The sequence below is a fragment of the Sarcophilus harrisii genome, chromosome 6 (assembly GCF_902635505.1).
Source record: "Sarcophilus harrisii chromosome 6, mSarHar1.11, whole genome shotgun sequence".
NCBI lineage: Eukaryota > Metazoa > Chordata > Mammalia > Dasyuromorphia > Dasyuridae > Sarcophilus > Sarcophilus harrisii.
The window spans coordinates 70,371,370-70,398,680 of record NC_045431.1 but is presented as its reverse complement, the minus strand read 5'-3'; the positions used below and the strand labels follow the sequence as shown (position 1 = coordinate 70,398,680).

At 39.5% G+C, this 27,311-nt stretch overlaps 1 protein-coding gene across 3 annotated transcripts in view; it reads left to right on the top strand.

Moving 5' to 3' along the window:
- ZNF827 (zinc finger protein 827) overlaps window positions 1-27,311 on the top strand; it is a 256,084-nt gene that overhangs the window by 65,878 nt on the left and 162,895 nt on the right. For all 3 annotated transcript variants that reach the window (XM_031942030.1, XM_031942029.1, XM_031942031.1), the window contains 2 exons: window positions 6,917-7,397; window positions 23,521-23,742. In XM_031942030.1, coding sequence (XP_031797890.1) covers window positions 6,917-7,397; window positions 23,521-23,742 — 703 coding nt within the window. The remainder of the gene's footprint in view (window positions 1-6,916; window positions 7,398-23,520; window positions 23,743-27,311) is intronic.

The following is a 27,311-nucleotide window of genomic DNA, read 5'->3' as shown; positions in this document are numbered from 1 at the left end:
CTTCCTGGAGATTGGGACACTAAAGAGCTTAAGACTAGATAATGTCTGAGATCCCTGAGAGTCTGAAATTTTGTGATGTACCTTGGAAGCTATTGTTCTAAGAAGTGAACTCCAAATGTGAGCTTGGTTTTTAACCTCTTGCTTATTTTTCCTAAAAGTGAGGTTCTCTTCCCCTCCTGCATGTGGTTAATAGGGGACTTGAGTAGAAGTTGACTTATATTGTTCTTCACAGTGCAAATTCCCATTCCTCTTCAAAGCAATAGAGCTCAGATTTGTGCACAGTGAGGATTGAATTAGAAAGAACTGGCTTGCAAGAAGTGCCCATTATCACAAAAAGTCCTTTTAGATGCTGTCTATAGTATGTTGTACTTGGAAGTGGGATCTAGCTCATTTAAAGCATTGGTTAAGCAGGAAGCTTGACTCTGGCCCAGCAACCTGGGAGCCTTGCCTCAGCCCAAGGTCACTTAACCAGCCTATTTATAAAGCCGGAGTTTTAAAAGAAAGGATTATTGACCTTGAGACTAGAGGAAGGTGTGTTGGACGCCTTGATGATCCAACACACACTCCAGGCTATGGAGAGTTGCAGCTGAAAGCAGCAGGGTCTGTGTAGGTCATGGGGACTCAGAGCACTCTCAGAACAAATCGATAACTGGTACAATAAAGCGGTCACGTGAAACTCCTACTTTATTCAAACTCATGGTCTCTTAATCTATCAGGCAACACTCATTTAAGCTTTTGATAAGCGGGCATGTAAATTTACTTTCATAAAATGGGAGAGTCTCCCCTTCCCCTGCTCCCTATCCCTCTCCTGGATACCATTGGAAGTATATATTTAGCAATATTTCTAGTTTTCTTGGGGTTATTTCCTATCTTCATTAAATGTGTTTACAACCTTCCTAGATGAATGGATTCAAGGCAAGCAACTTTATAGTCTCCTAAGTTAAAGCTGAACCCAATAAAGGGAGAGCCACAGAGATAATCCTGTGTGTACCTGTGTATATTGTATATGGACATATTCCACACACATATATACAATACACACATATGTGTACACATATACACATCATACATACACAAACACACGCATACATACAATCCAGTGCATACATGTATATACATGTATACCACACATGGTGTGTGTGCATCCACATATGCACACACACCATAAACATGCATGCACACAGTGCAGTACGCACTGCACACATTTGCATGCACATACACATATGTGCGCACGCACACACCCACACATGCACGCACACATGTGCACATCATAAATATGCATGTACACACATACAGCCTGCACATACATGCACACATGCGCATGCATGTATATGCAAATATACATTCACACACAAACACACCCACATATGCATGCACACCACATGTGCACACACGTGCACAAAGCATACTCACACATCCACATACATGTTCGTATGTATATGTACAACCATGTGCAACACAGAAACACATACACACACCCACTATACAAGCCATATACACACACCACATGCACATATATACACATTTCATGTGAATACATACATGTGCACACATACATGTCATGTGTGCATGTACACATACACACCCATGTATATACAGTGTACCCATATGTGCACAATACACACACATGGATGTGTATATGTGTATGCATATGTACATTACATACATATGCACATTCATATATACATATACGCATGTATATCTACCACATATATAATATATACATCCAAATATATATAGACACAGATTCACAACATACATATATACAGGTAAATGTGTATGTATGTGTATACATATATACATACATTTATATGTTCATGCACGCATTAATTTATATCAAGCTAAAGTCTGAAAGATAGCATGCTCAGATTATCTCATGTGATCCTTACAACACCCCTCCGAGATGGAGGAGCCGTTTTCAATCCTCACTTTGCAGTTGAGGAAACAGAAAGTAAGTGAGACATTGGTACAATGGGAAAAGCAGTTTTCAGAAGTTCTAGGTTCTAGACTTAGAAGGGCTGGGTTCTAGATTTAGCTCTGTCACCAAACTAGCTGCGTATCCCTGGGTAAGTACTGAGTTTCTGTTCCCTGGAAATCTATAAAATGAAGAGACTACCTACCTCCCAGAGTTCTTGTGCAGATTAATGGAGATAAGGTGTGGAAAGCATTTTGTAAATTCTAAAACATTAACCGGACATTGGTTTTGTTCTTGATGTAATTGTCACAACTTCATCATCCCAGAGTCCAGAACACGGCCAGTCCCCTTTCCACTGTACAGCTCTTCAGTACCTGAAGACAGACAGCTTTTATGGCCAAGCTAAGTCACAGTCACTTAACCTCTCTGTGTGTCAGTTTTCCTCGCTGGTAAAACGAGGCACTTATATTAGATGGTCTCTGAGGTTCCTTTCAACTTCCCCACAGTATGAGTCTCTGGACATAGCAGCCGAAAGCTATGAAGCCCTGTCTTGGCCGGGAGGTGGACTCATTGATTGCAGAGGTCCCTCTTGTTCCTAACCCCTTTTGATGTGTGGTATTTGCTGTTCAGAAAAATGACCAGCACTCTGAAGAAAGGAAAAGAGGCCGTACAGATTGAGTCAGAAGGAAGAAAAGGTTTTAGGCAGCCTCTGCTTTGCAGCGACAGGCCCAGAGAGCTTCAGAAGCAGTGATTTATTCCTTTAAGTCAAAGGCCAAACACAACATGAGATCCCTGACCTTACCCCACCTCCTCTCCCCACTTTGGGAAAAAAAGTTCAACTCGGCTAGCACCTACCTATTGGGTGGCAATCCTAGGCCGGGTGAGGGAACTCCAAAGATCCCCCAAGAACTTGTCTTCTGCAGAGAAGGGCTTGGGGAAAGAAATACAAAAATGTCTACAGTTCAGGATGCCCAAGGTAATTCAAAGTCATTTCGAGAGGAAATGGGAGACTTAGTAGGTGAGAAGCAGTCAGCTCCGAAGGTCAGAGCACTTCACATTTTTCAAGAAGCCATTTCTTTTGTCAAATAATCAAACGAGTGCTTTATTGATACCCTTTTTTACATCAATGACGCTTCCTCTAGCTCTGAGCAGGGGTACGGCTGAGCATGACACGTGGTATGCCTTAGTCCACAACTGTAGTCTCCCACCTCTCCGTGGAGAGGGCAGATTTTTACCCACAGTTCACTGAAGTCCTAAAAAGTCACCCAATCCTTTATTTCTCAAACCTAACTAGAGGCAGAACAGAACCCAGCAGATACTTATGAAACTCAAGAGCCCATTTTTAGAAAATGCGTGTCCTCTGGCTATTTTCGGTCCAGACTTCTAAACACGCAGCAGCTCTATATTGTTTCCCCCTCGCCTGGAAGCTGATTTCAGGGCTCTGTTCTTGGCTCGGCTCACTTCTCCTTTTCTCTCCTCCGGACACCGCTGAAATGGAATCTGCCCCACTGGGCACTCCCCTGGGGACTGCGAGCTTTCTGCAGCCTGACCTTTAACCACTTCGGTTCAGGACACGATTCCAGCAGCCTTTGTCGGAGGCCTTTGGGAGGCGGGACCCTGGGGCCTCCGAGGAGGATGCTCCGGCAAGGACGGGGTGGAGGAAATTGAACTGGATTCTCAAGACGTTGTTAGACACCCAATGGAAATTATGGGGATTTAGAACTCATTGTCATAAAAGAAAAGCGAGATGGTATGAACATCCTCCGGCAGATGCCGCCGCCCCTCCCACAAAGACAAGGCATGGGGGTTTGAAAAAGCCTGGCGTTTAATTAGCAGAACATTGCTCCTACTGGTGGGGCCAGTTCACGGGGCTATTTCTGTTATTAAACTCCTGTTTGGGGGAACTTGGGCGTCCTCTGCTATTTTTTTCCAAAAGCCACAGTGGGGTGCTGTAGCGACAGGATCTCACCATTAACTTTTAATTCCTTTGCTTTTGTTGGTCATTTAACATTATTTAAAAGTATGTTTTGGCTGCTGAATAATGCTTTTGGACTGCATTCAGAATGTGTAAACAGCTGTAGTAAAACTTGCTCTCTTGGAAGGAAACTCACTGCAGAGGGGCCAGGTAGCAGAGGGGGTTAAAGAATGAGCCTTTACCCTTTGCAGACCCAAGTTCAAATCCCTTTTGCTCAGAAATTGGAAAAAAAAAAAAAAAAGAAGAAGAAGTTGGGTTTTTTTTTTTTCTTTTTTTGGTGTTTTCTTTTTCCATTCCAATCTGTTGCTTGTTTGTCCAGATCACACAACTACCCAAACAATTTGGCCCAAATCTCCACGATTGGCAGTTTCTGTTCAAGGGAGGGCCAGTACTGAAATAGCAAGGGTGTTACAGGTCAAGACTGAAGTACATTGGCAAAGATGAATGGGGGAGCTTACAAGCTTACATAGCACCTGCCAGCATTAAGCCTGGCTCAGGCCAATGCAATTATTTCCTCACTTTCTCAAGCACTAAATTTGTCCACGACAGGAGAGGGGGAAAGTTCCCTGGAACCTCTGCAGGTAGTAGGCATGGAGGATTAGAATCAGAGGCAGCAGTCTGCATTCTATTCATATGCAGCACTTTGGAGTCGGAGGCTTAGTTATACTCCATTTGTAAAAGTCTGCCTCTGTGAGAGATTTAAAATAAATGGGCAGAGACAGACTCTGAGTCAGAAATCCCGACTTCTTAGTTTCCTTCTACATGGATTTTTGTGAGTGTGATTTTGGTGTAAATTCAGAATTTGTGTCTGAATTTCTCCTTTGATGAAATGGGAATACTGCAATGATATTGTTTCCCCCAATCCTTCCCTCCTTTTTTTTTGGCCTTTCTTCCCTCCCTTCTTTCTTTCCTCCTTTCTTCTCTCCACCTCACTTTCCTCCTTCTCTCCTTCCCTTCCCTCCTTCCTTCTCTTTTTCCTTCCTCTTTCCCTTCCTCCTTTCTTCCCCCTCTCCTTCTGTTCCTGTCAGCTTCCTTTCCTTCCTCCCTTCCTTCCTCTTTCCTTCCTTCTAGCCTCCTTTTTTCTTCTTTCCTTCCTTCTATTCTTCATTCCTTCCCTCTTACCTTCCTTCTCTTCCTCCCTCCCTCCCTTTTTCTTCCTTCCTTCCTTCTCTTCCTTCCTTTCCTTTTCTTTTTTACTTCCCTCCCTCTTTTCTCTTCTTTCACTTCCTTCCTTCCCTTCTCTTCTTTTTTTCCTTTCTCCCTTTTTTGCTTTCTTCCCTCCTTCCCTTCCTTCCTCTCTTCATCCCTTCCTTCTCTCTTTTATCTCCTCTCCCCTTTTCCTCTTCCTTTCTTCCTTCAACTGGAGAAATCAGAGTATGAAAAATTTTTCTATAGGAGTTGCAGAGTGACACCTAATGGGTGACTTGTGTTCACCCAGAGCTGCTTGAGACATCAAATGATTTGACCATAGTCATGTCAATCAGTCCTTGAACCCAGATGTTTCTGACTCACAGGCTGCCCTCTCTGCCCTCTGTACTGTGTTGTTTTTTCACTTCTACCTCCTTGAAAGTTGGAATAGATCATAGATTCAAAGATTTAAGACTTAAAGGCCACCTACTCCACCCCCTCCTTGAACATGTGAGGAAACAGATTCCCAATGAAGCTAAATGATTTGCTTCTTCCTTGTAGACTTCCTTAAGATCATTCAACATCTAATCTAGCTCTCTGATTTTATTTTAGTTTATTTGAAACTTGTCTTCTTCTGCATCACATTTATTTCGATTCTTTTTCCTTCAGTTACAATGATCTTTCCCATGTAACAAAGTTTTTAGATTCCTTGATTTTACAAAAGGGGAAACTGAGTCCCAGATACCATGATTAGCTAAGGGAAGAACTGAGGCTAGAGCCTAGCTCTCTTAACTCTTGGTCCAATGCTGTTAACTATGAGCAGTGTTTTGAAAATTGATGAGACTCTATTTGCAAAGTGCACATAAGTCTCTGGGTGAAAGGTGTTCCATAAATGCAGAGTATTATTGTTGTCAGGGAAATTAATTGACGAGGTACCTATGCTGACCCTAGTTAATTATTATGTAAATTGGATAGTTTGTTGGGTTTATGATTATTTATTGCTCTAAGATTACCAGCTGGGGATTAGTTGCTTAAAAAGCTGGGTAGATCCAGCCAAAAAATGGTGGAAGCTTAGATTTAAAACTGCAAAGAACCTTAGAAGTGATTTAAACCAACTTCCTCAGCTTACAGAGGAGTTACTTGCTCAAGGCCACACAGTGGCTGACTGTTATTTAAATCAGAATGCTGCAGTCAGTATATATGCTTTGTGTTCTTTAATTAGTGGAAAACCTGGATTCAAATCTTACTTCTGATGTTTCTCACCTATATGGCCTTGAATAAGACTCTTAACCCCCATGGGTCTTGGTTTCCTCATCTGAAAATTGAGCAGGCTGAATCAGAGCTTTCATCTCTAACACAATCCTATGAATCCAGGTCACTGGATTTCAAATCCAGAATCTTTCCCATTATTCCATCATGCTTCTGGGGCAGCTAGGTGGCTCAGTGGGTAGAACATGGGGCCTAAAGTAAGGGGGACCTACCTGAAACACTTACTAGCTATGTGATTCTGGGCAACTCAGTTAACCTGATTGCCTCAGTTTCCTCATGTATAAAATGAACTAAAGAAGGAAATAGCAAGTTCCAAAGGGGCAGAGTTGAACGTGACTAAACAACATAATGCATCATGTAATGAATTGTTTCTTAAAAACCTATCTTCCTGACTAGATGAATGGGCTCTCTCACTTCGATGGGCTCACTTTGTTTTCGGGGATTATTGCCCTTCTTTTGAAGATCGCATCTATGACATGCTTCAGGTTTTTATCCTACTGTTTGCATCGTAGAAAAACAATCTGTAGATGTTTTAGAAATGTATGATAAGACCTAGTTTATAAATGTGTCATGGGTGTTCCTCCCCTTCCTGCCCCCTGAACCCCTCACCCTACCTACCCATTCCTCAGGTTCATCAACACCAGGACCGAGGCGAGACCTTCCAGTGCCAGCTATGTCCTTTTACCTCCTCCCGTCACTTTAGCCTGAAGCTCCACATGCGATGCCATCAGCACTTCCTGAGGACAGAAGCCAAGGTGAAGGAGGAGATCCCCGAAACAGATGTGAAGGGGTCCCCACAGCTCAGCGAGAGTGCCTGTCTGGGACAGCAGAGAGAAGGGGCAGGCACGGAGTTAGTGGGGACTCCGGTCCTGTCTAGAACTCCAGAAAGGACTAGCCAGAGCAGTGCTGGTATTCCACCTTTGTTGGTCAAAGAAGAACCCAAGGAAGATAATGGGCTGTCCCCTTCTTTTACCCTGAATGTCTCCGAGAGATCCCTGAACAACACAAAATTGAAAGACACCTCAGACTACGTAGCCAATACCGCGTCGGCGTTGTTCAGCCAAGACATCTCCGTGAAGATGGCGTCGGACTTTCTCATGAAGCTGTCAGGTAATCCGGCAGGGTGCTTGTCCTCTGTCTCTCTTCCCGCCTCCTTTCTTGTTGTTCCTCTAAGACACAGCCATCTCTTCCCTCTATGTGCTCGGTTATTTGGATCTAGTCAGTTGATAAAAGCATTTTTGGTTTTTCTTTTTCATTTTTCTTTCTTTTATGCATGCTCTTTATCTGTTTTGGGGTTGTGTGTGTGTCTGTGTGTGTTTAAGGTGATCATAATGACACTGGGAGCCAAAGCTTTACCTTGGTCCCTTGCCAAATGCTCATTGTGACCTTGAGTTTCCCATTTACCTTCTCCCTACTTTGGGTTCTATAAAATGCCTGGGTGGAATGTATCTGATTTCATCCGTTCTTTACTATCTCAGTTTTAAAGCCATCTTAGGACAAAGAAACACAGATTAGCATTAGGTAGTGTAGATTTTTTTTTTCTATTAGGGGTACACTAGAACGGTTTCCAAAGAAATTCTGAAAGCACATTACTCTTTTTTTGTTGACTCCCCTAGCCCGGAGCAAATTATACAGGGGTTTCTTTTTCTCTTTGTCACCATCCTTTTTTCTCCTTCAGCTTGTTTTGTGATTATTCAGAGGTTAAGCAGTGGTACCAAGATAGGGAGAGGGCAGTGTTTTTGCTGACTACATAATTGGTTCAATGGGACACTTGGTGGGGTTGCATGGCAGCTTATAAAGGTGTTTTTTTTTAAAGTAGGATTTTAAATTTTAAAAGCAATGTGGAGGGTGGGGAAAGGTCGATTGAGAATTGGTTCTGTCTTTCAATGAAGATGGCAGTCCCCAAGATGATTTCCAAATGCCATTTCAGCTCTTTGGAGATTGACAATACCCTTTTAAATGGAGAATAATTGGTCACCACCTTCCTTTAAATGGGATGTGAGTTGCATTTTACTAAATGTCACTGCCAGGTGAATTGGAGGTTCACTTTCACCTGCTCATCCCTTTGCTCACTGAGACTTCAGTCAGGTCTTGTGAAATGGCTTCATGTCCTCATGGCCCTGCATCTTTGCTCCTCAGGAGAGTGCTGAGATTATCCTGGAAGGAATAAGAAGGTGAGAAATGGAGTACAAGTTAACTTCTTTAACTCAAGGCAGGAAGTGGAGGAAGAGAATAGGAGTTAGGGCAATATATCAAAAGCCTAGTAGAGTTGAGGATCATCCCACCTTTGAGGTTAATGATGCCAAAGGAGTTAAAGACACACTTAATTTTATTTGTTTGGGGTCAATATCTTAACATTTTCTCATGGAGTTAAAAAGATTTGCAGTTCTTTTTAAAGGCTATGCATTATTTTAATTCATCCAGATTTGAAAAGAAGGAAGGATGGAGGGTGTGGTACCTGGACCTGTGACTTCATCAGTGTTTGTAACCCCTGGTATGGAAGTTCACGCCACTGATGTGGATCACCATTTTGCAATAATTCTTAGTTGTCTGGGACACTGAAAGTTTAAGTACTTACAGACATGCGTCAGAGGAAGGATTTGAACCCAGCTTTTCAGCCATTATTTTATACTCTTTTTCTATCTCCTTCTTTTATGTCCTTCTTTCATAGTCTCCGTTCATCCCACAAAAAACTCAGTTTCCATTTCACCAGCTTCACTTGATGGTACATGAGAAGGGCTGTTCTTCTTTTACTCCCTTAATCTATTCCCAGGGGAAAGTCACAGAGGTGTCAAACTCAGGGAGCAAACCATATTAAAATATAATTGGGAAATGTTTAACAAAATTAATTAAAATTTAGTAAGACATAGATAATGTTAATTTGTCGGTTTCTAAATCCATACGCCTGCTGTTTCTGTTTGCCTTGGACACAGCTGGAATTGGATTTGAAGAACTGGATCCAAATCTCCTTCAGAAACCTGCTAATCATTCAAATCAGTATAAAAAAGAGGAAGCTGGACTCCTTCACCTCAATTCTAAACCTCTGATTCCAGTGAAACTTTCTGTTTATGGATTCAAGCTTAGGAAAATAGCAAAATTTGCTTTTCTTAGAAGACTCCATAGGGCCTGGGACCATAGGATAAGGAGTAAAGGAAAGTTGGGGTGGGTAACTCCTGGAAGGGCAGATTTATATTTGGGAGGCTAATCCCTAGAAATGAAAAACCAATGCATGGTGATGCTCATACTAAATTCAGATGTGTTTTTCTCAAAGAGGTACACGACGTCATGCCATAAGTGGCTCCAGACCTCAGCTGGGGCCAGGAGTAGATAAGAGGGCTTGTTATGGCTGCTCAGAGTGTAGACTTCAGTGTAGAGAAACAGAAGGGGAAAAAAAACCTCCTCAAAGTCAGAAGAAAGGGAGGGAAGGGAAGGGGAAGGGGAAGGGGAAGGTCTGCTACCCAAAGCTCTGTATCGCAAGCGAATGTTTTTCAATTAGCAGCAGACTGGGAGCTGTTTACAGTTCGGCAGACTGATATGTCTTTGCCCACTGATCTATTGGCATCAGAAAACAGATACAAATACACAGTATTTATGCAAAAGACCCATGCAGTTATTTTATGGTGACTTACTAGAGGTCCAGGAACCTGACTTGTATGCACTGTTACCTAGCAACATGTTATAAAGTCACTGGGGGAGTGAGATGCATCTGTAATTTTTTTTTGCGCATATTTGGATGTAAATGGAAACTTGGTGAATGTGGCCGTGCTCCTCAGGGGAGGTGGTGCTCCTTTAAAAGGAAAGGAGTGTGTTTTTTCTGGAGGGATTTGCGTCCAGCCACATAGTTGGTAGTGCTTTTGCCTCCCGATAGGGCTCTGATTGAGGTGTGGAATACAGTGAGTGGTACCTGGCAGTTTCTGTGAATGCCTGTTTCCCAGACCAGGAGGCTAAATTTCCCTGGCCCGCTGCCCGAGTCTTCAGCTCTTCTTGCCATCAGAAGTAGTAGACTGGTTGTTCCTTCTGCGGGGCCCCATCCTTTGGCCTCATAACGGCCCTATTGTTCTCCAGCCGAATTTTCAGCTGGGCTCCCCCAGTGCACCTGCTGCCACTATAGGGTGCAGCTGTTTGCTTGCAGAAGTCTGTGAGTGGCTGTGCCAGTCAGACCACTGTCTGTGCACATTGGAAAACAGTGACAAATTCAAACATGCGGACACCTACTTGTTCCATTAAAGGGGGTGAGGGGAGGAGTGCACCCAACTCAAGGGGACAGAGAAGGAGGCTCTCTCGCAGTAAGCCATGACCTTCTTCCTCGGTTTTAAACTGAAGCACAAAATAAAAATATCACCTAAGAACAGCACATAAGGTTAAAATTGCAGCGTGGAAAGCTGTTCCAAATTGATCCCAAACTCCCACATTTTTAGACTTCTTAGTCCCAATGATTAGACAAATAAAATCCCTTCCCCGAACCACCATTAGTTGCCCTTTTCCCCAACTGGACCCAAATTAAGTTCTTTTTCTTCTGCATCCCTGGAAGAAAAATAGTGCTTGTTAGAACTAATGATTCTCCAGACCTAGCTGCTCTTTGCTGACCTGAGACAGGCTAGAAATAGCCACACTGCTGCCCTCCCCACCACTTCTCTAGGTTCATAAAAATGTGACCTAGTGGCTCGAAACAAGGACTGAGCCTTTAAGAATCTGATGTGTGTTCCCAATTCAATACTGTCTCCTCACGTATTTGACTTTGAAATCTACCTTAGGAGCTCCAGAGCAGGGGCAAGAGCAGGAAGAGACTTCCTTGAGATGAGTGGCTGGCTGGATTTAAAGCAGGCTACAACCATGGTTTTGTGCCTACCCATAAGCCATTGCTTTTTCTTGTAAAACAATGTTTTCTTTACTAGTTCGTGGTGCTCATGTGAATGAAGGCTCTGAAGGAATCTTTCAATGCTACTGGTATTTTCTCCCGTACTGTAAAATATTAAGTAGGAAATTACGTCTGGTAGCTACGGCCAACTTTGCTATGAAAATGGGCTTCATTCTCTTTATTTTGCTTGAAAATTTCCCCAACCTATCTTTTTTTTTTTTTTTGGTTCAGAATGTTCCATAACTACATCATACTTGAAACCGTATCAATAGGTTTGATTTCCATTTCTGTGCTTAAATCTTAGTGCTTTCTGGGGCCAAATTAGTTTGGAAAATGCAGTTGTGAGCATAAGCTTAATTCTTTTTTCACCAATGAATTATAGCAATGGAAACTCTACTTTCTAAGCCCAGGGTATTTCCATGGCACTTACAGAATAGGATGTTCAGTGCTGCTCTCTTCTGTTTGAAGGAAAAAGAGAACCGAGTGATATCTAATGAGAGGATGCATGGGAGAGTGTGGCTGGGGTGACAATAAGCATCAACTGGAGACAGACACACTCCAAGATCCCCATGTTCTTCCTTGTGCAGCAACACAGAAAGCAACATGAGGGGCTGAGATGGGCTTTAGTAGAATGTTAGGTACAATAAGGTCTATTATAAGGTTCAAGATCTTTTAAAGTTCAAAAGATGTGGAGAAATTCTTCCTAATTGTTGGGTGTGTCAGCAGAGGTCAATTTAAAACTGTGTTTGGAAAACCTTCTATCATTTCTCTTTTTGTAAACTATGCTTTTCAAGACATAAAATTTTATTCTCACTCTCCAAATTGTATCTTTGCAGTTGACAGAATCTTGGCACCTTGACTGTCAGCCTGGAATGGCTTTTTAGTTCCCAGTTTTCCAAAATGAAAGAAACAAATGATTTTAGCTATTTTAAATCTGGAAAATGGCACAAAGAAAAAAGATTTAAATCTTCTAGGTTGTGTATTTTTGACAAAATGAAGACTCAAGTCTTCTTAATTTGGGAAGATGGCCTTTTTCTTTGGGGCAAACATTTGGCCACATAACTTTAACATGGTGCTTTCAAAGCAAATGGTGAGAGAACTGTGGCATAGAGCATTGCCCTTGGATAGACGCAGTCATGAGGTCAAATCCATACCAGCCTGGGCATGTCACAAAGCTCCTAGTGCCCCAAGCAACTCTTTAGGATCATTGTTGAAGGGAGTTTCTTTGGGTTGTTCCAAGGACTAAAGAAATCACAGGTCTGGTAAAACAAGAATAACAACATAACCCAACCCCCAAAACAAATAAGGATCAGGCAAAATGGTGGTCAGAGAATCTCAGAATTGGGAAGCGACTAGGAAACTTTCTAATCTAATTCATACCCGTACAAGAATATGCAACAATTGGCTATTTAGCTCTGCTTGTTGGGGGGGAGGGTGTCTCCTGAGGCATTCCAATCTCTTTTAGCATAGCACAAATCTGATATTTTGCCTATATTAGTCTCGATATCCATTGTTCTCCTTTCTCTCTAGAACCAACAGAACAAATCTACTATTGTTCCACAGGAGACACCTTCAGATAGCTTAAGGCAGCAATAGTGTCCACCATTTTAATTTTTTTTCCTTTTTTTCAGACTAACTGCTGTTAGTATTCCCAAAGGATACTGATATAGCATAACCTCACTTGACTGTTGGCTACCATCTTGGTAACCATTTTCTAGATGCTCTCTAAATGCTTAACATTTTCCTTCCTAAGGTCCTGGGTCTCCAGCTGATCACAGATGCAGTGTGACCCTTCAGGGCAGAGCACTGCCCTGGCACTATGACCTTTCTCATCCTGGACACTATTTCACGTGATGGAGGAGTCAAATATCAGTTTAGTTTTTTTTTTTCTTTTTCTTTTTTCCCCCAGCCATGTCACATTGTTGAGTCATTGAGTTTGTGGTCCACAAAAATCAGACCAGATGCTGCCTAGACAGACCTCCTCCAACTTGTGCTGGGAAATTTGATTTTTTTTGTTTGAATGGAAAATTTAACTATTTAACTAAATTTAAAATGCAGCTGTAGATTTACTCATAGTCGGTGGACTTTTTTGAATGTCTTTGTTCCATGCAGAAACCTTTCAGTGGTACATAAATCTCTCATTTGTAATTCTTCCTTCTAGAGCTCATGGACTTCTAGAATCAGTTTAAAATAGCATCAAACTGCATATGGCTGTACCAGTATCTTGGTGTTTCTTTGCTTTTGCTTTTGGAGGAGAAAAAGAGAAAACCACAAGATTGTGGTCATGTCACACTAAACAATGTTAACTCTCTGGCAGGGCAATGAAGTGCTCTGGCTTTCTATGAATCAGTTCTGAAGGAGCCTTCTTCCTAGAGACCTGTGCAGACCTCAGGGAGATACTGGGAAAACTCTCTCCATTTCTACACTCTGGTCCTGCTTCTGCCAACTGGATGATTCTCAAAAATGTCCACTTCTACCTTCAGCTAGAGCTTCTCTTTCATTGTGGCTATATCGCTTCTGCAATAGTCATTCCCTGATTAGGTGACTAAAACTTTATGTGTGAGAAGAGCCATCTAGAGACATGATATAATACATAGGGCATTGGAAGGGCTGGGTTCAAATCCTATTATAGACATTTCCTGGCTGTGTGTCCCTGAAGCAAGGCACTTAACATAAGTCATTTTCTTCCTCTATAAAATAAAGAGGCTGCATTTGAGATCCTTTAAAGTCTTTTCCAGCTCCACGGAGAATGGAAAGAAACAAGCATTTATTAAACACGTACTATATTTCAGGCACTATGCCATGTACTTGACAAATGCTATCTCATTTGATACAACAGCTCTGGGAGGTAGGTACCATTATTATCCCCATTTTACCATCTAGGACACTGAGGCAAGCAGAGTTAAATGACTTGCCCAGATTCACAGAACCAGTCAAGATCTGAGGCTGGATTTGAATTCAGATCTCCTGCCTCCAGGTCTAGCACTCTATTTCCTGTGCCAGCCAGCTACTTTTGACTTCTAGATCTGATCCTATGAATCTGCTTTGAAATATGCTAAATATAGGGACTTATGACATTCTCAGAAAGTCTTCTCCGCGGAGTGTGTATCATCGTCATCCAACATATATCCTACTACATTCATTCATCACTGAACAAAGATTTTCTAAGCCCCAGCCATGTGTGAAGGCACCGGACTAGTTGTAGTGGGAAATACAAAGAAGAAGGCACTAAGCTGAGCCATACAGAGGCAGAAGTAATTAAAAAATAGCGTGAGGTTGGAGGTATATACACCTCAGATGAATGGAGTCTTTGTTACCTCTCCCAGACTCCCAGAGTAAAGGAGTAGAAATATGTGTACACAGAACTCAGGCTCTGGCTGTTTTGTCTGTTTGTTACAAAGCCAGGCCAGATTTTTTTCAGCCCCCCATCTTCTCTTTGATATTAAGTTAGATGTGTTTGCTTAGGAACATCATGAATGCTTTTAGGTCCACTAGGGATTTTGCTAGTACTGTGTTCTGGCCAGTAATAATCCAAGGTAGTACTTGCTCCAGACAATCGATCTTTATCCCCACAGCTGATCTCTGAATCAGGAAGACCTGAGGTTTGAATGTTACTCCACCCTGGCTGTGTGATCCTGGATGGGTCATTTAATCTCTCTGTGAGCTACAAATTTCCAAGTTGTAAGAGTAGGCGCTGCTCTGCCTCACAGAGGGGTCCAAAATACAAACATCTCTTGAAGTGCCAATTTATGGCTGAGCAGTGGTAGATTAAGCCTTTTCCCCACATAATCTGTGAAATCTTATTTTGACTTTTTCTTTAAGATAATTTGTATGTCTTCCATATAGAAACATCAAATAATTCAACTGAATCAGCATTTTGGATTATAGATTTAATTATAAAAGGGATCTCCATGTTCATCTAATGAATAGAAAATGAGCCCCCTCATTTTTATAGTTAAAAATTGAGATGAAGAGAAATTAAATGAGGCTCCCACATTTCCCCCAGGTTTTAAATCCATCTATTCTTTCCACTGCCCTCTGGTGCCTCCCACATACAAAACAGCACACAAGCCACTGGAAGGAAGGAACAACGTTTAGCAAGTGTTCTAAGCACTTTGCAAATAACCTCTATGATCCTCATTACAACCCAAGGAGGCAGGTGCCTTTTTTATTCCCCTGTCAGTTGAACAAACCAAGGCAGAAAAGTTAAGTGACTGACCCAAGATCACAAAACTAATAACTATCTAAACTCATATTTGACCTCAGGTTTTCCTTACTCCCAGTGCTCTAATCATTGTGCCACCTACTTTCATGGAGGAAAGACAAAAGAAAAATAGTCCTTGACCTCAAGTTGTTTATTTACTCTTGGGAGAATGCAGTATTTATTCAGCTATATAAGCATCAGATAATTTGAGGAGAGAGAGAGAAAATAGAAGAGAGAGACAGAAGTAGAGACACACAGAGAGATACAGACACAGAGAAAAATAGAGAGACAGAAACAGATATGGAGAGACAGGCATACAGAGATAAAGACATAGAGAAAGAGAGAGAGAGAGAGAGAGAGAGAGAGAGAGAGAGAGAGAGAGAGAGAGAGAAGAGAGAGAGAAGAGAAGATACACACAAAGAAACATACAATGAGACAGGGAGGAAGAGAGTGGGCAACAACTAGAGAGAGGGAGGGAGGAAGACAGAGACAGAGAAGAAAAAGATCACAAAAACGTTCTTTTAGGAGAAGAGGAGTGCTAGTGCCCTCCTGAGATGGTCATCTGATAATGAGTTTGTTAAATAAGAAAAATAGTTGTAGAAGAAACAAAAATAGTGGTTTATTTTAGATGAGAATAATTTAATTTAAAATGCAAAATAAAATACAAAATTTGATCCAGATTTCTCTCCTTGCCAACTCCAGACAGCTTTTGCTTATTTTTCCTATTAATTAATTTTCCTATTCACCCAAATGCAAAACTTTAGAGTCATTTTTGATTCATTTGTTATTTAAAATCTCCTATGGTCAGTTAATTAAATCCTATTTCTTTTTTACTACAAGGAGTAACTCAAATCCATATCTACTCTTCCTCTTACTGCTCTGCTAGTCATCTTTTCATACCTTGATTGGAATGGGAATATCATTTCACTCAATCTTGTATAATACTAAGATCATAGTTCTTCCTGAAACTTTCATCATTATTATTTCCTGTCCCAAACCTTACAGATCAAGTCCAAACTCTTCTTCTTGTTTGTTATTGTTGTTTGTCTGTTTTTAGGCTATCTATAATCCAATCTCACACTTCTATCCAACCTCATTTCCCAATATTCCCTGGCATCCAATTTCAACTGCAGTCATGTTAGCTTGTTTCCTGGCCTTCAGACATTCCATGAGTTCCCTACCCCTTTTTCTTGATATCAGTCATTTGCCTCAAATGCACTCGCTCTTCCCCCTACCTTCAGTCTTTCAAAACCTACCACTCTTTTAAGACACAGCTCAGCTCAGACTTCTTATGTTCTGAGGGATATGCTACTTGCCCTCACATAATCAGTTTGAAAAATGGAAGGCCAGCCTCATGAAGTCCGATTGTCTCTTGGCAGTGTGTCTCTGTGATAGCTACCATTTGTTAATTGGTAATGTTGTAGGTTTTATTTCATAGATACTCTCCTTCTTGCTATCACCCCTAGACTAATCCTAAGTATGAATTATTCAAAGAGAAAAATTAAGGCTTTCAATTTAGCTTCTTACATTTTCCATAATTTTAAATCAAAATAGTGTTATCTAGTTTATTATTATAAATATAGTAAAGGATAAGTACAATATAATGCAAGACAAAAAAATAAATAACTAGGTACAAAATGAAAGAAACTTTTGCTTTTTTATTTAACTTTTATCGGTCCCTCCTTAATTAAATCTCGATTTGCTTTTCTGTTCTCAGATCTTTTACTTTCTCTTATCTACAATGCATCCAGGTGTTGAAAAGTTTTTGACCATTGACTTGTCTTTTTAAAAAATTGCCTGCAGTTTGGGTGATAGGAGTTATGACCATTTACTATCACCACTTACTTAAGCCAGATTTGTTGATAGTGCAGTCACTTCATACTGATGTTTAATTCTTATTACACAGTTATTTCTTCTTAATGAAAACTACTTTGTTAATCTCAAGGAAGACTTCCCTTCAATTCTTTTTCCTTGATCTTTCCTGGTTCAGGTCAGAAATATTTATTTTTAAAAAAGAGGAAAAAGAAATTATGCTACAGCTCTTTTATCCCATTTCTCTCTCCTCCTTTCAGTAAACTTTGCAGTCACCCAGTGATTATTTCCTTCAGGAAGAAGTTACCTTAGCAACCAACTTACCAACTCCCTCAACTTCACCCCCTATCCCCCCAATGCTTTTATCTGTGCTCAGTTAGCATTGAATTGCTTCTTTGCTCAGTCCTGCAGTGTTAGAATCTGCTTTGTAAAGAAATCAAAAAACCACATCTAAGCAAAAAGAACAGTTTTTCAACAAGGTTTACAGGGATTTCCTCACAGAAGGCTCATAGACTTTGGTGTCCAGGGACAGTGTGACAAATGGTAGCAAGTAGGGTCTATTTGTCTCTTAATTACAACTAATTACCCTCTTAGAATTGGAAAATGGAATACTATTCTCCCTCTGGATAACCCTTTCCCAACTTTTACACCATTGCTTATTTCAGTTTAGCTCCCTATAATTTTAAGAAGTTCATTCTTATTAAGATGATAGTCCTGCCTTAGTGATTATCCCATTTTATGACCAGAGAATGCCTTCAATGCTGGGAGGGTCTAACTCAGTTAGAGAGGGAAGATGGCAAAACAGATGCTCTTTTGACAAGAGAGAGCAGCTCTCCTCTCCCTTCCTCCAACACATAGCCAAAACCTCTTCTCTGGAATTGCTCAAAGCAGTTGTTCTTAAGATAACCCTATCAACTGGTCTTTAGCCATCCTAGATAGTGTGTAGGGAAGGGAAGAGGTATTTGTAAGAAGAGAATAAATGAGACATACAACTTCAGTGAGCCACACACAGTCTATAGCTATTCCCATAGCAAATCCTGAAAAAATAGAGAAAATTGCTTTTCCCTTCACATATTTCTGCATCTCTGGGTTTGGGTTTTTTTTACACTGGGATAATAAAAAGCTGGCAATTACGCAGTCATGTCATTAATTTCAAAGTGTAGGTTTCATAGTGCTGCTGTCAGTATAAATATTTCTGATCACTTAGAGATCTATTTGCAGGCATGGTAGCCTTTAGATGTGCATTTTCATACTTTTCATCTAGCCTTTTAATTGTGAATTAAGTACAAAAGTGCAGTAGTGTGGTGAATTAAAGACTGGGCAAATAAAAGTCTCCAACATCCTTCCTGGTTATATCTTGAGATTTCTCTCCATTTTTCTGGTAGGTTACTAGTTTTATACCCAAGGATTCTTTGACAGATCCGAATGAAAACCAGGTACTTCCTGCCTTCCAAATTTAACAATTCAGTTTTGGCTGATTTTGTTCTATCTTATCCAAGACACTTCCTTCTATGGGTATCGGAGTCTTTAGAGAAATATTATCAGCCTACTTTGGGGTTTTCACACACAAAGTTCTACCTCCACATCTCCATGACTTTGCACTGCCTGTTTTCCCATGGATGGAGTGTTCTCACTTGATACAACTTTTAGAGCCCCCTGCTTGCTTTCAGACTCAGCTCAAGCACCATCCCACCAGGAAGCCCTTCCCCAGTCCTCCCAGCTGCTACTGTCAAGCCTTTGAAGATTACCTATTATCTACTCTGAATGAATCTTGTAGGTACTGATTTTAGATATGGTCTCCTTTGTTAGAATGTTAACTCCTTAAAGAGCAGGCCCATTTTTGCTTTTGTTTTTGCTGTTTTTTCCCCTTCACTTAGCACCCTAAGTCTAGAACATAGTAAGTTTAATTGATTGAGTAATGATACAGTGACCCAAATACTTAGAAAGTCTAGTTTTTAAAACATTTGGAACATTTCTTCAGATATAAAACATTCCAAATTCCCACAGAGGGTTGTACTTAAATACACATTTTTACTCCAATTTTAGGTAAATCTGGCAAAAAAAAAAAAAAACCCTAAAACAAAATAAGAGGATTGAAAGGGATATTAGAAGGATCAGTGTAGTCCAACATCTCATTTCATGAATTAGAAAAGTAATGTTCAGAGAAAGAGAAACTTATACAAAGTTACATAGTGAGTAAATTGTAGTCTAGACTTGAAACTATGGGTCATCTTTTCACTATTTCCACTGTTCTTCTCAACCTCTTTCCCCAAGAGTGATAAAGTGACAATATAAAAAATACATCCATTTTAAACATTTTCATTCCATCTCTGAGTTTATTCATTGAAATTCTATTAAAGTATGAAGGAATTAGGGAAAGCAGGGTTATTTATTTGAAAATATGTTGGCTTTTAAGTCAATGGATCTGGAGGCAAATAAGAGCTTCATTTTTTGGACAATGCATTTCTGATTTTCTGTATTTCTAAAATGAAAGCTTTATATTAGATGACTGTCATCTACCCTTTATATATTTAGCTTGTATAATATATTGTCCTCCCCCCTAGAATTTAAGCTTCTCAAAGGCAAGGGCTATTTTGCTTTTCTTTATAACCTTAGCACTTAGCACAGTGTCCAATACATAGAAAGCACTTAATTAATGCTTATTGATTGACTGTTTTAGGGATGAAGTCCCTTACAGTTCTAAATCTTTGGCTCTATGATTCCATTCTATGAAGCCCATTGATAGAACATGCTGTACTTCATTCAGGTGATAGTCAGCAAGGGTCCTTCACTGTTCTTAAGATTATAGATTTATAGCTAGAACGAATAAACGACAGGGGTCAGCTAGTGCAGCATCCTTAATTTGGAGATGAGAAAACTAAGGCCCAGAGAAGTTGAACAGCTTACCCATTGTCACACAAGTAAGTCCATAACAGATTGGGGTTTAATTTCAAGTTTTTTGACCTATCTTTCTTTCCACTGTACCATATCATAGTAGGCAGCTAAGTAGCCCAAAGGATGGAGTTCTAAATGCTGAGTTACAAAGACCTGAGTTCAAATGTGGCCTTAGTTAATTACTAGCAGTACCCAAACATTTAACCTCAATTTCCTTAAATGGCGATCACAATAGCCACTTACCTCCCAGAATTGTTCTGAAGATTAAATGAGTTGATAAAAAATATTTAGTACAGTGTTTAATACATAATAAGTACTATATACATGTTATTATTAATTGTTATTTTGCTTGTCAGACATTGGGAAGGTGCATATGGCCAAAAAAGTGTCAAGAAAGAAAGTAGCTGCAGAAGGGACACTCCCATTTGAGAGATATAGGACATATTTCTCCTCCTAGTCATCGCTTTGATAAATTGTTGCTTAGAGGGATGGGTTCTAGTGTCCTCCTTGAAGCTTACTGACAGCTTTTCCATTAACAGTGATAAAGCCTAATGGGCAATGTGGTGGTTCCAAAGACAATTGACTTGTGTCCTATGTTGTCCATCTTTACAAAGCTTCAAGCTTTATCTTGAAAGTTTTGATCATGTCCATATTGGCTTCTCCAAGTATTTCCAATGATCCCTACTATGATTCATTTGGGGTTTATCTCCAGAATTTACCTGGTTGTTTAGAAACCTGTTATTCATTTCATTCATTAAAATACTTTTATTTTATTTCAGCATGGAAATTTGGTCTTGAGAAGTAGATAGGTAAGCAGTATTCTGTTTCTGTATGTTGGGAGTCTTGGAGAGTAAATTAGAAAGAAAAGTTTGCAGTCCTGTTTTTAAGCTTTAGGGTCTGAGAATTGGGTTTGATTTCCTTTATAATAAAAAAAAAATTATGATTCACTTAATTTGTTAAACTGGAATGGGGCTCTTAACGAATAATCTACCAGGAACTGCCAAAATCTTAATACATCTTCCTCAAATAAATAAATAAATGATGAATGAATGAATAAATAAATGAATGAATAAATAAATAAATAAATAAAGCAAGTCTTATTAAACCAAGTAAAAACTATCAAGAATGTTTTAAAGATCTTGATTGTAACAAGGGGTCAGTTGAGCAGGGACTAATTGGCCTCTTGTCAGGGATATCATAGAAGACGTTTATGCTTACAAGTTGGATTAGGTCATCTCTAAGTTACCTAATAGCCATTTTAAGTGTTTAGGGTGGAACTGGGAAGTTCACAGCAATGATTTCTCAGTATAAAAACTCCCCAAGTGCAGTAGATTGAGTAGATTCTCATTAATTTAGAGTCCTAGGGAGTTACCTTGGGTACTGAGATATAGTACAAAGATATGATTTGCTCACAGTCATGCAGTTATTATTTGTAGAAAGAAGGATTTAGACATAAGTCTGATGTATTCTAAGGTTAGCCTTCCATTTACTATACCATGCCTGTATCACTTTCAACTATAAAATTTCTTTGAAAATAATAAGTGATATTATGAAGTTAAAAGAGATTTGCTTACCTTTCACCTGCTTGCCATTTTTTTCTGCTTTGTATGGGATTGACCACATCAGGGAATTTCTGACACTACAGAGTCAAGTTCACTGACTTTTATTCTGTTCTTGTGATTTTATCCTATCCACTGAGAAGGTAAAAAACATGATACCAATTATACACATGAAGTCACACAAAATATTTCCAATTAACTATATTGCCAAAAAAAGAAAAATAAGAAACACAAAGTAAAAAATTATGTTGCAATATCCACTCAGAGTTCATCAGTTATCTCTCTGGATAGCATTTTTCAACCTGAGTCCTTTAGAATTATCTTGGATCATTTGTATTGATCAGAATAGCTAAGTCATTTAATGTTAATTATTGTTACAACATTATTGTTACTGTGCAATGTTCTCCTGATTCTGCTCACTTCACTTTGTATGAGTTCATATAGGTCTTTCAGGTATTTCTGAAACCATTCTGCTCATCATTTCTTATTGCATAATAGTATTGTCACAGTCATAATACCACAACTTGCTCATCCATTCCCCAACTGATGAACCTCCCCCTCAATTTCTAATTCTTTGACAATAATATGAACTGCTGTAAATATTTTTGTGCATCTAGATCTCTTCTCCTTTTTTTTTGATATCTTTGGGGTATAGATCTAGTAGTGGTATTGGTGGGTAAAAGGGTATACACAGTTTTATAGCCCATTGGACACAGTTCCAAATTGTTCTCCAGAATTGTCGGACCAGTTCACAAATTCACCAGCAGTGCATTTAATGTCCTTATTATTTTTCACATTCCATCCAATATTTGTCATTTTATTTTTTTGTTATGTTAACCAATCTAATAAACATGTGATAGTACTTCAGAGATGTTTTAATTTGCATTTCTCTCATCAATAATTATTTGATAGCTTTGGTTTCTTTTTCTGAAAATTGCTAATTCTTAATCTATGGCCATTTATTTATGGTCATCCTCCATCAATTGGGGAATGACGATTTGAGAAATGAGACTTTTTCTAGCTAAACACCTTGACAATGTTTATATTTGTCTATAAAGTGGCCCAAGTCAAGAGAAGTGGATCCCATATGACTTCTGGAAGGAAGTCTTTATGACCTTTATGTTCTTTATGACCTACTGATGCTATGACTCCTGAGGATCAGTAATGCCCTCTACATTTAAAAAAATGAGATTTTATTTCTCTTTTTCTGTCTGATTCATTCATTACTCTATGATGTCACTGCCCTTCTCTCCTTTATAGTTACTAATATTTCCTCCTCATTAGCATATTAGGATGTTTTAAGGCAGACAATAACTTATATGGATTATTATCTACATTGTCTTTGACTTTTAAGACTAGAAGGAACATACAATGGAAAGAAGCCTTCTGAAACACAGAGAACATGTCCTCCATTTTTTGAGTAGGCAATAACTTTGGAATTATTAAATCTCCAAAAGATGAAAAAATGCTTCCCACTCCCTTCATTAATGGAACATTTTATACATTTGTATCTGATAATTGGCTGTTATGATTATGTCCTAACTTCCTCTGGTTCCTCACTGCTCTATGTTTAGAAGTATGTCCAATGGGCTATAAAACTGTGAATACCCTTTGATCCAACAATACCACTACTAGATCTATACCCCAAAGATATCAAAGTAAAGGAAAAGACACCTAGATATACAAAAATATTTACAGCAGTTCTTATCATTGTCAAAGAATCAGAAATTGAGGGGAGGTCCATCAATTGGGGAATGGATGAGCAAATTGTGGCATTATGATTGTGACAGAATAATATTGTAGAGTAAGAAATGATGAGCACAACCCATTCAATTCCAAGATTTCTTTGGGTTTCCTTTTTATTTGTTTACTTGTTAGCTTTACTTTTCTCCTCTTCCTCAACAGCGGCAAATCAGAAGGAGCCCATGACTCTTACATTGAAAGTGAAAGAGGAGCCGAAGGATGAGGAAGTTCTAAGTTCAACATTGCCTCAGTCCAGCTACGTGTTCAGGTCGGGATCTGAAGTGTCAGCCTCCAGCCTCCCCGAGGATACGATGAAGCCACAGGAAGGGCTAAGGAGGGATATGTCTGTCAAAGCAGCATCAGAACTTCTTATGAAGCTATCAGGTATTTGATTTATTCTGAAATAATCATATTCTGATAAATACACATGAGTATAGGTACAGGTATGTATAGGTATGCATGTGTATATGTGCATATATTTATGTGGACTACTGGCGTCTGATCTGTGGTAGAGACTTCTGGACACAAACTGGTGTGATCAATCTCAGCTGGACACACTGTACATTGATCATGACAGAGTGATGTTATTTTGGTTCTCTTCAAGAGTGAAGGACAACAACCAATCATATATATACAGAGGTTTGTATGTATACATATACATACAATGAAACTTATAGGGGCTGGGGCTGCTTCCTGCAAAAGTTGTGATTAACCCAGCAACCACTATATTATCAAATCATGACATTCAGTCCAGGAGTGAGCTCATTACTGATTTTACTTTCTTTTTACAGATGTGCATGTGTGTTCTTTTGAATATGCTCACTGTGTGTTTATCTCAATATGGGCTGATGAAGTTCTGTGCATATTTGTACAGTGCACAAGTTTTGAAAAGTAATGCTTTTTGAGAAATTATCTGTAAACTGAACTAGAGTCTAGTCATATGCAAAGGCCTTGTAGCCTTAAATCAGCTATTGTTTTCTAAAAAGTGAGGCTTTTATTTTATTTTAATTTTAGGGACTTTAAATTTTAAATTTCTTTTCTTCCTCCTTTCCTTTCTTTCTTCTCTCCTCCTTCCCTCCTTCCCTCCCTTCTTTCTCTCTTTTCCTTTCTTCCTTCCCTTTTCCTTCCTTCTTTTTTCTTTTTTCCTTCCTCCCTCTCTCTTCCTTCCTTGCTCCCTTCCTTTATCCCTTCCTTCCTTCCTTCCTCCCTTTCTTCCTCCCTTCCTCCTTCCCTTTCTTCCTTCCTCCTTTCCTTCCTTCCCCTTCTTCCTTCCTCTCTCCTTTCCTTCTTTCTCCTCCTTCCCTTCTTTTCTTGCTCCCTCATTCCTTCCTTCCTTCCTTCCTTTCTTTCTTTCTTCCTACCTCCTTTCCTTTTTTCCTCCCTCCTTTCCTTCCTTGCCTCCTCCATTTTCCTTCTTTCCTTCCTTTATTCCTTCCTTCTTTCCTTCCTCCCTTCCTCCTTCCCTTCTTTCCTCTCTCTTTACCTTCTTTTTTCCCTCTCTCTTGCCTTCTCTCCCTCTCTCCCTCCCTCCCTCCCTCCTTCCTTTCTTCCTTCCTTCCTTCCTTCCCTCCTTTTTTCTTCCCCCCTTTTTTAAAATCCATGAGCTTCTCGTGTAACAATTCTCTCCACTAATGTAAACTATCAGTAACTCATCTTCAACATACAGTCTCAGAGAGCTGCTTGGGACACTAAGAGACTGTCACTTAATATTATGCACAGAGGCTGCAGATTACTGAACCCATGTCTTCATGGATCTACAGCCAGTATATACTACGCCATGTCACTGCTCTATATTATTTAAGTGTACATTTAAATATTGTCTTTTGACTAAGAAAGCACAAAGGAAAGACAGTCATTGATAATTATTCTTGGAGAACAACCTCAGTATGGATCAGAAACAATAAGCTGTTTCTGAAGCTTATTAACTGTGTGATTAAGCAAATAGCTTAGGCTTGCTGGTCTTCACCTTCCTGATCTGTAAAATTAAAGAATTAGACAAGATAACTTCTCATTTCCATATTCAAGTCCAGGGTCCTAAGTAATTTCCAACAAAGCAGTTGGATATTTTCTGAATGGACAATTATATCACAGGATATTACACTAATCTACCTATATTCTCATGTATGTTGCCTGCCTAGTTAACTCACTTCATCTCCCTGAATGTATGGCATATTTTAAATGCCAAATTATATAATTATTAGCAAATACAAGAATAAAATCCTAGTAGCTTGAAATGAAATACAAGCCCATAGGAGCTTGGTTATCTTACATACAAGCATTTAACTGAACTTACTTAATTTTAGCCCAAAGTATTTTTTTACCTTTTTGAAATTTGGAATGAAAATTCAAGCTAGTTTTAAAAAATCCCACAAAATACTTATCAGTTATATGACACCAATCATAATACATTGGTATTAGAGATTTTTAAGTTCTGTATTTAAAATGCTGGATGAGGAGTCAGGAAAGCCTGGCCTTAAGTCCTGTCTCTGATACTGGCCACCTGTGGAATACTGGGCAAATCTATGAATCTCCATATTAATCTCTAACAATTCCCTAAATTTATTTGGTAAGTCCTTGGTGGTTGGAGGAAGGAATCTCTACACACTGCCCCTTAGTGTCTTGTGGTATTTAAAATGCTAACACAAATGTAAAACAGCTTCCACTTTGGAACTTTCACTGGGCTTGAAAGTCAAGGAACAAATAATCCAAACTCCTTTATTGGGCTCTGTAATTTCATCAGCAATTCTGTTTGTGTTTCTAGCAGATCGACAGGTTAGAAAGAAGAAATGAATAGTGATTTACTTGGCAGATAATGTGCCCAGACAATTGGAGTTCCTTTGTTTGCCAATGGGTTGGGAGATCCAAGGTTTTCCTTCTCTTGATGGTGACAGCACACATAAGACTGTCTCCATTGAATGCTTTGCTGTGATTTGGGATTTTGTCTTATGCAGGGCTTCTTTGGTTCTCCTGTTTAGTTCAGTTTTATTTTAATCTTTCAGAAAGCATTTCAAACTATCCCATGCAAAAGGCTCAAAAATTCTGGAAGGACTGAAGCCATCTTAGGGAGGATAAAAGGTTTAAAAAAAAATGGAAGAATGGTTTTCAAGCCCACTCAACCAAATGGTTAGAGAATACTTCTTTCCGGGACTAGAAGGTTCTGTAACCCAGAATAATTTGTCTATGATTCTTCCATAATCATTCCATGATTAAGAGTAGTTTATCTAACCCATTGACCAATTTTGTAGACAGGCTGGGGCACTGCAACATTTGCAGATCCTCCCAACAGGATTTCCTGATGACTTTCTAAGATAGTGAAGGCTAATGAGGGACAGTTACAGTATGGATAGGCACCAGACTTGGAGTCAGGACACCCTGGATTCAAATCATGCTTCAGACATTACGGCTTGTGTTACCTAGACAAATGTTTAATCTCCCAGTAGAATGGGAATAGTAACTGCTCTTAGCTCTCAGGATTATTGAGGAGATTAAATGAAAGTACATGAAAAACTCCTTGCAGACCTTAAAATTATATGATGATAAGTTTTTATTATTTTTTGTACTGATACTCAGCCATGTCCATGTCTAGATCTAATCAGATATGTTGAGCCTTGAAGACAATATGCAAAAGGGATGAAGTGCGAGAATTGAGGGTAAGAGATCCCCTCTGGTCGATGTCAGCAGATTCCTTGCTAAATGAAAGATTTCGCAAACTCGAAGTCTGTGGCAAAAGGGGATTTCTTTGCACTAAGAAGACAGCTTGCTAATTAGACAGCTTTCTTAGTGGGCAAGATCCTGTTAGGACTATTGCAAAGGTAGGTTTACACTGAGAAGAAAATATCTTCATCAGTAGGCTAATCCAGAAGGGCAAATAGCTCCTGATTAGGAATTACCAAAGGTAGTTTAAGAAAACAGCACACTAAGAAGATACACTAAGAAGACAATTTTCTTAGCAG